The 11,518-nt window shown below is 47.0% G+C and overlaps 1 protein-coding gene across 1 annotated transcript; it reads left to right on the top strand.

Moving 5' to 3' along the window:
* Positions 1–2,366: 2,366 nt before the first annotated feature.
* On the top strand, positions 2,367–7,386 carry SPATA31G1 (SPATA31 subfamily G member 1). The gene is made up of 3 exons (XM_027105609.1): positions 2,367–2,875; positions 3,282–3,949; positions 4,241–7,386. The coding sequence occupies exons 1-3, from the start codon at positions 2,645–2,647 to the stop codon at positions 6,558–6,560; spliced, it is 3,219 nt and encodes a 1,072-aa protein (XP_026961410.1). The 5' UTR covers positions 2,367–2,644; the 3' UTR covers positions 6,561–7,386.
* Positions 7,387–11,518: the final 4,132 nt, after the last annotated feature.

Genomic DNA, 11,518 nt, shown 5'->3' with positions numbered 1-11,518 from the left:
TTTTTTTTTTTTTTTTTTTTTGCTGTACGCGGGCCTCTCACTGCTGTGGCCTCTCCCGCTGCGAAGCACAGGCTCCGGACGCGCAGGCCCAGCGGCCATGGCCCACAGGCCGAGCCGCTCCGCGGCACGTGGGATCCTCCCGGACCGGGGCACGAACCTGCGCCCCCTGCATCGGCAGGCGGACCCCCAACCACCGCGCCATCAGGGAAGCCCCTCAGTATGTACCTTCAAGCCGTTTTATGGTTTCAGCTGCTACATATATACTGGTGGCTGTCAAATTTATATCTCCCCCACAGACTACTTTCCCAAGCTTCAGATACATGTATCTATCTGCCTCCTGCCTGACATTTCCTTGTCACAGGAACCTCAAATGCAAATGTCTAAAATGGAACACATTGTCCCCTCACCCTAAATTGGTTACCAGGTTTGTGTTACTTACCTCAGTAAAATGTCACTAACATACACACCCAGTTCCCCAAGTCAGAATCCCTAGAGTCATTCTCAACTCCCTCCCTACTCCACCCTATCCCACTGGTAACTAAGTCTAATCAACTATAACTTTAGAATTCTACTTGAACCTGTTATTCTCCATTCCCATCATCACTGCCTTGGTTCAGGCCTCATCTTTCATTTTGCCTAAACTAAAGCAAAGTTTCCCTAACCAATCTCTTGCCTTCAATCTCTTTGCCCTCAATATAGCCAGAGTGTTCTTTCCAAGACACAAACTTGATCTTGTCTCTTCCCTGCTCAAAAATTTTCAATTATTTCCCATCACCTTCAGGATAAATTTCCAACGTCTTAGTCTGGTATTCAGGGCCCTTTGTGATCTTGTCTATCCTCCTGCTTCCCCAACCCTCAACTAATACTACAGCTGCACTGCAACACCTTCAATTTCCCTAATGGGACGTGGTTTCTCTGACCCACCACCTTTACACAGGCTGTTTCTACTGCTTGGATTGTCCCCTCTTCCCTACACTCTCATTTTCTTGATTCCTCAAACCAAGCACTGGTCATCTCTTCTGGGAAGCACCCCCTGACAAGCAACCCCCTACCCCAAGGTGGTTAGATGTCCTCCACACCCCTTAATACCCTGTACATATCTCTATTTTAATTGTCTATTATTTGACTGTTTCCCTCACTGAAATGGGACCTACTTTAGCACAGAGACCCTGTCTTACTTCTGCCTCCTCAAGCCTGAGCACGATACCTGATCCATAGTAAGCACTTAATAAATATTCTCTGAATGAGTGAATGAATAAATCTAGTCCCAATCATGGTACCCATGGAGAAAACTTTCTTGCCCAAGATTACATGGCCAAACAGTGGCAGAGCTAGAAAATCCAAGTCTCCTCAACTTCAGCTCAGCGCTCTTCCTACCAGACTAAGCTGGCAGTTGATGGGGGATGGGGTGAGAAGAGAGGCATTGAATTGGACTGTAAAGGCAGATGTTGAAGTTTGACCCTAAAAAGAGGAGTTGACATGAAACAGAGTGGTGGTTTTAGGGAAAAGAGGGGCAAAAGAAAAAAAAAAAAGGGTCAAGCATGTTTGATTTGTCATCCTTAACATGAATATTTGTGGAAAAGGTCTCAGGCAACCTAAAGACATGAGATGTAAAAGAGGAAACAGACTCCATCTATTAAAGATGAAATGAGGTGTATAATCAGGAACCTTAAAAGTGATGGAAGAAATTTTCATATACTGAGGTATAGGGAAGTCATTCTGGCTTATATATGATTTGACTTGAACTTTATACTAACTACAAGCCTGTCTTGTGGTCTATCAAACATACATTGCACATCTGCTTTAACCATTAAAGAAAAGCGTGCAAAAAAAAATAAAGTGTGCATTGTCCAGAAGTAAAGAATATCTGTTATGAAATTAGAGATAAATGCCTTCCTTCCTGGGATGTCAATGCTAGTACTCCTTTGACGATAAGGCTCCCTTCCCAGGCACCAAGGTCATACTGACTTGCTGTGTACGAGCTAATCTGTGTTTTTTGAAACGTTGAAGGAATGTACCCCTGTCATGTTTGATGTCCTTTGTTCTGACAAGATATAAAGCTGTGCTGGAAAACAAGCTTCTTGGGAGCAGTTCCTCAGAGCTATCTGAGAGGCTGTCTCCTGGGCTACAGTCTTCAGCTTGGCTCAAATAAAACTCTCCTCTATTCTATTCTTGTTATAGATTGGTTATTGATCATTTATGGCAAAAAAAGAAATAATGTTTTAACATAGCATATACTATATACTACTCTAAGCATATAAATGTTTTCATTTAACCCTCAAAACAACACTATGTGGTAAGTAATAATATTATCCCCATTTTACAGATGAGATAACTGAGGCACTGAAAGATAAAGTAGTTTGAGATTTCACAGGTAGGAAGTGGCAGAGCTAGGATTTGAATAAGGTAGTTTGATGCTAGAATCCATGTCCTCAACCACAATGCCTGAAGATAATTCTGACCTTGTTAATCAAGACAAAAGGGGATCACTAAGCTTTCACTGAATAAAGTATGAGTTGTCTGGTGGGCGCAATTTTTGGGCTCTAAATTCACAGAGACTGCTGTTAGGTATGTGGGGGATGGGAGTTCTTTGTTCTGTGATGCAGTGATGACCTCAGGGTAAACTGCCACTAGGCTGAGGAAAATGGAATGGCTGCCAGAGGGCCTGCTTGGGGCTGAGGGGGACATGGGGCTTCTCTGGGGCCAGTTGACCCATGCCCTGGCCTGCAGACACTGTGGCAGCAGCTGCCTTCTGAGTCCAGGGAACCTGGTAACACTATTCTTGTTCGTGGTTTGGCAGATCCAGAGGTGGTGGCAGCTTGGGAGATGGCGACAGCTTCAGCCCTGGTACTCTGGGGACAAGATGCAAGGCAAGGTGGGTGACATAGGTGTGCAGCTGGGTAAATGACTCACCACATGAGTTCAGGTAAGGAATCATTGACATCAATGTGGGCTCAAAAGAGTGACTATAAGCCTTAAATGTGAGGCTGGGTGAGTGACCATTAACACTAGATTTCAAGCCAGCTGAATGATCATTGACCCTAGATGTGGGGTTATGTAAGGGAATGCCGATCTCCAAATGTAGTTGGGTAATGGCCATTAACACCAGATGGGTAAGTGACTATTGTCCACAGATGTGGGCCCCAGTGAGTAACTGTTCACTCACTGTAGAACAAAGACTGAGGGCTTAACGGTACATCTTGTGTCTCTGAAAAAGGCTTCATGCCTGATTGTATCTTTCTCCACTCCCCAGAAAGATTGTATCTTTCTCCACTCCCCAGGGCCTACCACTTCTGTACCGCGTGGCTTTCCTTGATCACCTGTGGAAGCAGAAGTCAGGGGAGGAAGAAGAAGAGGAGGTATCTCTGGATCCACTGAAGCCATGTTCTCTTCCCAAAGAAGCTCCTATTGGAGAACAAGCCACCACAGCCCCATCCCAGCCATCCTGTGATTCTGAGGGCCTCCACAAGTCCATAGGGACACTAGAGCAAGTACTCACGCAGACCCCAAACCCTTCCAGATCCTTCCCCACCTTTCAGATCTTGACCAACCTGCCTGTGAGGCACAAGACAGCATCAGGGAGCCACCTACAGCAGAGAGAAAGCCAGCTCTTCTGGGGTCTCCCCTCTCTGCACAGTGAGTCCTTGGAGGCCATCTTCCTGAGCTCAGGTGGCCTCTCTCCCCTGAAGTTGTCTGTCAGTCCTTCTGTCTTCTTTAACAAGTTTGCCTTCCTGCCTAGAACCCCAGTATTGCTGCTTCCCCAGTATTGCTCCCCAACCCCACTTCCTACACATGAAGTCCATACTACAGAAGATCTGGAAGGAACGGCCTCTGACCCTCAGCAACTTCCCTCCCCATCTTCCCCTCCTGTCCCATCACTTCCCCTCCAACTTAAATTCTTTCCCATGGACCATAAGAGAGTCCTATATGGCACTGGGGCAAACACACAGTGGCTTACACAGCAGAGAGAGGTCCCTTGGGTCTCTGAGGATCAAGCCCTGCACCCACAGCCTAACCTCCAAAGAACCAGGCCCTCCAAACTCTTCCATTCATCTGAGGTCTGGTGGAAGGTGCCATGGGATCCTGGCCTCCAACAACACATTCCAGACTCACTCTGTGCCTCCCTAGCAGAAAATCCTGCTAGCCTTCTGGGAGCCCTAACTAGGTCTGAGGCCCCATGGAGGACCACGGGGCAAAATGAGGACCCCAAAACCCCTGAGCCAGCAGTGCCAACTCCCAGCCTAACCCCAACTTCTCTGCCAGAATGCCAAGGAGCCAGCCCTATAGGAGGCCTCTCTGGACCTGAAGCCCTCTGGGAAACCACAAGGCGAAGAGAGAATCCTCAGATCTCTGAGCCTCCGACCTCAGTCCCTTGCCAATCTGTAGCCCCCATGACAGAGCCCCAAGGAACCAGCACCCTGGAAGTTCCACCTGTATATGAGACTCAGTGGGGAACCACAGGACATAAAGAGAGTACTCAAGCCTTTCAGCCCCCAACGCCAGCCCCCTGCCCTCCCCCACATCCCCTGCCAGAACTCCAGGGAGGCAGTCCCCTGGGAGATCCATCTGGATATGAGCCCCAGTGGAGATGCAGAGAAAATTCAACAAACCTTTGGGTCTTTGAGCCCTCAGCCTTGGACGTCGACCCAGGACTCCATGGAACCATGCCTGCATGTGTCCCATCAGGATCTGAGACTCCGTGGAAGGGCACGCAGAGTAGAGAAAATCTTTGGGTCTCTGCAGACCCAGTTTCATCTCCCAGCCTTCCCTCAGCCTCTCTGCTGGAGTCCCTAGGAACGGGTGCCCAGGCAGTCTTGTCTGAGTCCAAAGCTTTGTGGGAGGCCATGAGGCAGACAGACAACCTCTGGACCTCAGAATCTCCAGGCCCTGGCCACAGCCCATCTCTAGTTCCTATTCTAGAACCCCACAGAATCAATCCTGTGGGAGGGCTCACTGGGTCAGAAACTGCATGGAAGGACACTGATCATTCCCGGAATTCCTGGGCTTTTGAATCGCTATCTCTGGCCTTCAGCCCGCCCGCAGTTCTTTTACTGGATTCCCTCAGAGTTAGCCCTACGGGGGTCCTGTTTGATTCTGAAGCTACATGTGGGGACATAGAAAGGAGAAAGAACTCCTGGGCCTCTGAGCTCCTGGCTTGCAGCTTACCCCAAGACCCATGTAGAGCCAACCCCTTGGGAGTCAAATCTGACTCTGAGCCTACTGCGGGGGACATGGAGCAGAAAGAAACCTGTTGTGTTCCTGTGTCCCCATTGTGGGGTCCCAGCCCATGCCCAAACTCTATGTCAAAGTCTCACACAAGTGAGCCTATTGGAGACCAATGCAACTGTAAACCTGAGGGGGAAACAGTGGAGCAGAGAGGGAACTGCTGCACCACTGAACTCCCAGCCCCAACCCCCAGGTCACTCTCTGCTCCTCTACCAGATCCACACATTGACCTTGAGTTTGTGTGGAGGAATGTGCAACAAAGAGGGATCCCCCAGGACCCCAGCCTTCCAGCAGTGGATCCCCTACAGCCAATACCCTGGCCTCCCACCCAAGCTGAAGCTCTGAAGATTGAGTGCAACCAGCCTGGCCTACCCAAGGGAGAGCTGTTCCCAGGGGCTAAGGCAGAGACTCCATCCTCCCAGGGTGAGGCTGTCCCAAAGATGCCCACCCACTCTGGGGTCCAGGCCTGGCACTGGAGTAAAGAGCTGGAACTCAGGCTGAAGAAACTAGAGCAGAGCCCTGCTTCCAGATCTCTTGGCCCAAGTCAATCATTTGGCAGCTCCCCTGCCCTGAGCTCCACAACTCAAGCCACCCGGAGACTCTCTTCTTGCCCACCACAGCAGATTCATCCCCTCAGTCTGTGCCCCAACTCTTCAAGCTGTCATCCCCCTAAACCTCAGAGCACAGTAACTCAGCCTGTCCAGGTCCCCCACTGTTATCACTCCCACTCCTCTATCCAACCTCAGCTATGGAAGTCTGGCAGGGCAGAACAAGAGCCTCAGAAAGAGCAAAGAATGAATGTGAAGATGTCATCCCAGGGGTCATGTGTTCACTGCCCGGGCCTGGAAGAACCCTCATACCCTGAGGTTCCAGCCTCAGGCAAGAGACAGGACAAGGCTTCAGCCCTGTCTTCAGCCAAAAAGAGAGAGCGCCCCAGGAAACCTAAAGGAGACCACGGAGAAGGGGATGCAAAATTGGGCTCAACCACAGTTACAGGGAAAAGCCACCTAGCCCAGGCCAGACTAGCAGAGGTCCCTGTAAGCAGACTTTTGCAAAGATCTCAGCACAGGGACCAGAGCTCTCGACACACTGCTCCCTCCCTGCAGCCTCACTCCAAGGCTTCAGGTTCCCAAGGTCAGAGAGGGGCAAGGCTGGGAGCTGGTGACATCCTGGCCCCTCGTCACTGTAAGCACTGCCCTTGGGCCCAGAAGCATCTTTCCTCCCCCACACCTCAGGCTCCCCTTACCAGGGGTCTCCAAAGGATGTTAGCCAAATTTCTGGGTACCCATGGACCCCTGCCCACCAAATCCAGTCAGCAGAGAAAAGGCTGGTAGTACTGGCACCCAATATAAGTACCCCAAGACCTGAAGCCAAACCAGTTGGGGGGTGGAGACACAAAGGAAATCCTAATAAACTAGCTGAACTAGACAAACCCCACTCATGTCTTTTCTGGAGTCTGGGGTACTGGAAATGACGGTTCCCTATTCTGCTGCAGCTGTATCTCCTCAGGATCAGGTCCCAGAAGTAGAGAGCTCAGGATTCTATAGGCTTAACTTTCTTTTCAAGCTGTTCACAGATGATCAACCTGGAGTCTACAACCTGGAGTCCTCACTCTACAGGGTGAAGCTGTTAAGGCCAGGGGAGCACAGACCAATGCTGCCCTTGAGAAAAACTTCACAGCAAGTCAACAGAAGAAAAATATATCCATTCACACGAGCACAATTGGTCTGGGTCTAGGCAGCTGCTCTTGGTCCTGGGTATGGTCCCCTTCTTCACATACTTGATACACAAGTTCCCCACATATATTTCTAGCCAATTCTTGTCAGCCCTCTGCTCTTTTCTCTCTCTAGTTTAGCTCATGCACCTCCAAGGCCACAAAAACAAGTCCCTTTTCATATGTTTAGCGATCGCTGAATTTCTTCTATAATTGCCTGTTCATATCGTATACCCATTTTTCTACTGCATTGTTTGCTGGGTATTTTATTACTTTTCTACTGCTGCCATAACAAATTATCACAAAACAACATAAATTAATTTTATTAGAAGTCTCACAGGGCTAAAATCAAGAGGTTGGCAGGGCCGCATTCCTTTCTATAGGCACTGGGTAGGATTCGTTCCTGGTCTTTCCCAGCTTCTAGAAGCTGCCCACATTCCTTGGCTATTGGCCCTCCTCCTCCATCTTCAAAGCTAGCAAAGGCAAGTCAAGTTCTTCTCACATCACTTTTTCCTCCCTCTCCCACTTTTCAGGACACTTTTAATTACATTGGACCCACCTCAATAATCCAAGATACTCTTCCTATCTTAAAGTAAGTTAGCTAGCAACCTTACTTCCATCTGCAACTTTAATTCCCTTTTGCCATGTAGCACAATATATTCACAGGTGCCAAGGATTAGGACGTGGGCATTGGTCAGGGGGTTTGGGAATGGCATTATCCTGTCTGTCACAGATATTAACTCAACCTGTTAATATGCTGCAAATAGTTTCTCCCAATCTGTAGCTTATTTTCTAATTTTAAAGCGATTTTACCATGCCAAAGTTTAAATCTACCAACATGTTCCCTTATGGATTCTAAGACACTTTCTTCTAGCACCCTCATGGACATTTGTTTATTTATTTTTGGCCATGCCGTGCAGCATGTGGGATTTTAGTTCCCCAACCAGGGACTGAACCCGTGTCCCCTGCAGTGGAAGGGCAGAGCACTAACCACTGGACCACCAGGGAATTCCCATAGATGTTATGTTTAGATTGTTAATCTAATTTTTGAGTACAGTATGAGGAGAGAATCTAACTCCCCCAACCCCCAAAAAAGATATCCAATTTTACCAATACCATTAAAAACATAGTGTCTTGAACCCATTCCATTAAGTGCGATATTTCAAAACATGGGTCATTTTTTAACCATCTCTAGGCTTCAGGATCCACCTATCTTACCACCTACTAGTATTGTCTCATATACAACCTGTCTAAAACTTACTCATTTTCCCTTTAACCCTGTCCTCCAATGTGCGAATTCCTATTGAAGGGGTGTACAACATCCACCCCAGTACTGAAGCCAGAAGCCTGCTCCTGACTCCTCCTTTAACCTCACGCCCCAATCTAAAAAAGAAAAAAAAAAAAGATTATCTCTGGTTATTGGGAATACTATATAATTTTTGGCTGCATTACAGATCTTAGTTCCCCAATCAGGGATTGAACCCGAGCCCATGGCAGTGAAAGCACCAAGTCCTAACCACTGGGCCACCAGGAAATTCCCAAAAATAAAAGTTTTTTAAAAAGTGAATTGTTGGGCTTCCCTGGTGGCGCAGTGGTTGAGAGTCCGCCTGCCGATGCAGGGGACACGGGTTCGTGCCCCGGTCCGGGAAGATCCCACATGCCGTGGAGCGGCTGGGCCCGTGAGCCATGGCCGCTGAGCCTGCGCGTCCGGAGCCTGTGCTCCGCAACGGGGGAGGCCACAACAGTGAGAGGCCCGTGTACTGAAGAAAAACAAAAAAAAAAAACGTGAATTGTTGGAAACTCCCTGGCAGTCCAGCAGATAGGATTCAGTGCTTTCACTGCGGGGACCTGGGTTCAATCCCTGGTCGGAGAACTAAGATCCCACAAGCCGTACTGTGAGGCAAAAAAAAAAAAAAAAAAAAGTGAACTGTCAATGAAAAAAAAGTGAATCGTCTATACACAACAATGCACATGTAGTTGACAATACTGTACTGTACACTTGGAAATTTTTGCATGAATTTTATGTTATTTTGCCACAACAAAAAAAGAAAAAAAAGTTCTCTAGCCCTGAAATCTGACGGTTACTTTCCTACCTAAACCCCCAGAGGACCCACAAGATCATTAAAATAAAGTTCACACCTGGCATGTGAGGTTCTTCACAATGTGGTTTGGCCTCTCAGAATTCACTCCCTTGCTAGTCAACCTGATGCTTCTTAAGCATGCTCTGACCCCATGTCAAGCCTCCCATCTTCCTTTAACCCCCAGCTCAGACTGCCTCCACAGCCTTCTCAGATTCTCCTTAGTACGGTTTCCCCTTCTTTGCAGCCCCATAACAATTTATGTCTTGTTGATAGCACTGCTTTCCTGATATTATGGCTATCAAGTCCTTCAAAGACAGTGAGGTTCTGTGAGGTCAAGTTCACACTCCCAAACCAGTGCTCTTCCCAATCATAACATTCGCTCTACTCTGTATAGTTGGTTGAGAAAAACAGTCAGAAGGTACATGTTTCCCTCTGCCTCCTCTCACTAATGTTACTATTCTGTTCCAAAGTTTTATTTAGCCCTAACTTGTCTATAGGGTCTGAGCCCAACTTACCACCTGCTGGCCAGGAGTGAAACTGAAGGTACTTTCCTTCTCCCCACCTATCCACCCCCAGAAAAATAGTCTCATAGTCTCAAAGACAATGCAATTCTGAATTTCCACTTGACATAGGGCCATTTAATGAGTCTATGCAACTCTGAATAGCTTTATGAAACATCCAAGTCCTATATTCTTAAGTCTTTTTAAGCCCTCAGTAGGTTGTAGGGCCGGGCAAGATTAACAAACCATTTAACATTTGTTCAGTTCGGTCAAACTAATGACTGGCATCCTGGGCACCATGTAACCACTACTCTCAGGGCTACTTGCAGGATCAGTGTCTTGGACCCCAATATATTTCAAGATTTTAGATTTATAGTTCCATCTTTGCTTTCGCCTCTGTGGTGAACTGTTGGTCCTCCATGATCTAATTTGATGCCATATTTTTGGTTAGAAACCCATCTTCTAATCACAGCACTTATCCTGTGGGAAGATGGCTATAGTAAGATCACATTCCAATTTCTTTCTGGGAACCCTGTGGGGAGAAAGATGAACTGCCTATACAATTTGCCTCTTGGTTTAAGTATGCAGGCTTCTGCAGGTGCATTTTGACAATAAACAGTCCCTCACACTGCTTTCTACAGTTTACGAAGCACTGTCAATCATTTTATCAGACTAAGAAATCTCGAGGCCCCAGAAGAGCTCCGTGCCTTGTGTGACACTACACTGCTATATGCACAAGTGTGAGAAGCAAAACCAGGCCTCTCACAAGTCTGCTCTTATTTTTTTCCTAAAGAATCTATAAAGCTCCAACCACCTTCCCTATAGACACACTTCGTGTTATAAGTGAGTGCAAAGCAATCATTCCAACACAAATTTCTATCACATATCATCCAGTACCTCTACCTATTTTGTGGGATCTTGCCTTCTGTTCTGTTCCCATAGCTTGATGCAGAGGTACCAAATGTCTTTACCACAAAAGACCTTGTCTTTGGTCTTACTGAGGTTAGGTTGCCACAGGGATGAGATAGAGTGACAATGTCCAGAGTAGGAAGACTGAAAGCTAAGCCGTCAGGATACCTAAAATGGTAGGAAAACCAAAGGAGGACCAAAGACAGGATCCAGTGGAGGAAGTGTCACAAGGGACAGTCAATGCAAATCACAAAAGTGCAAGAATATCTATTTCACAGCACATGAGTTCAAGATGCCCTAGTTTAATCACCCCTAGTTTAATCAGACTATCTTGAGTCCTTGTAGTTTACCTACCTATGTAGATCAAACCAGAGGCTGGTATAAGTACTAGAATGACTAATTTGACTCAGTGGATTATTTTCTCTGCACCATACTCCTTCTTCGATAAGGCATCGAGGTACTGATCCCAAAAGCACGAAGTGATTACGTTAGTACTTGCTGAACGAAGAGGATACTCTATACCTGGACAAAACTATGCAAGCAATCATCTGAAAAACGAGGAGCAGGGGAGGATGTTTCGTTTAGAAAGAAACACATCCAATACTAGAATTTTATATTAGAAAAAAAGCTATGTTTTCATAATACAAATTACATAAAGGTGGACATAACTGTAAGTGATCCTCAACCAGAACATGAATATATGAAATTTTTAGATGCATCAAGAGAACATCCATCTCCAGACAGAAACTGTATCTTTCTACAACTTTTAGATTTTTGGAGGACACCCCAATTCAGCCTTGGTCAGGAAAAGGGGACTCTGCAGGCCTAATCTCACCATCCACATCAAATACAGGTAGAGGATCCCACATTCACCACATCTGGAGCTCCATCAGGCTGCTCTCCCTCCACTGCAGTCCTATCCAGTGATACTGCAGACACTGGGCGAGGCAGCAGTATACCAATGTTTATCAGTAGGGGAAGAGGGTGCAATCTTAATTCTAGAATTTCACATTTGGAAGAGTGCCTTGGCACTCTTGGAGTAGCCCAAGGCCCTTCCCAGGAAAAGAAGCAGGCACAGGGGTCAGGAC

This window comes from Aethalodelphis obliquidens, unplaced genomic scaffold (genome assembly GCF_003676395.1).
Source record: "Aethalodelphis obliquidens isolate GAN/ISIS:26980383/991018 unplaced genomic scaffold, ASM367639v1 scaffold7, whole genome shotgun sequence".
Taxonomy (NCBI): domain Eukaryota; kingdom Metazoa; phylum Chordata; class Mammalia; order Artiodactyla; family Delphinidae; genus Aethalodelphis; species Aethalodelphis obliquidens.
This window is presented reverse-complemented; position numbering and strand designations above follow the sequence as displayed.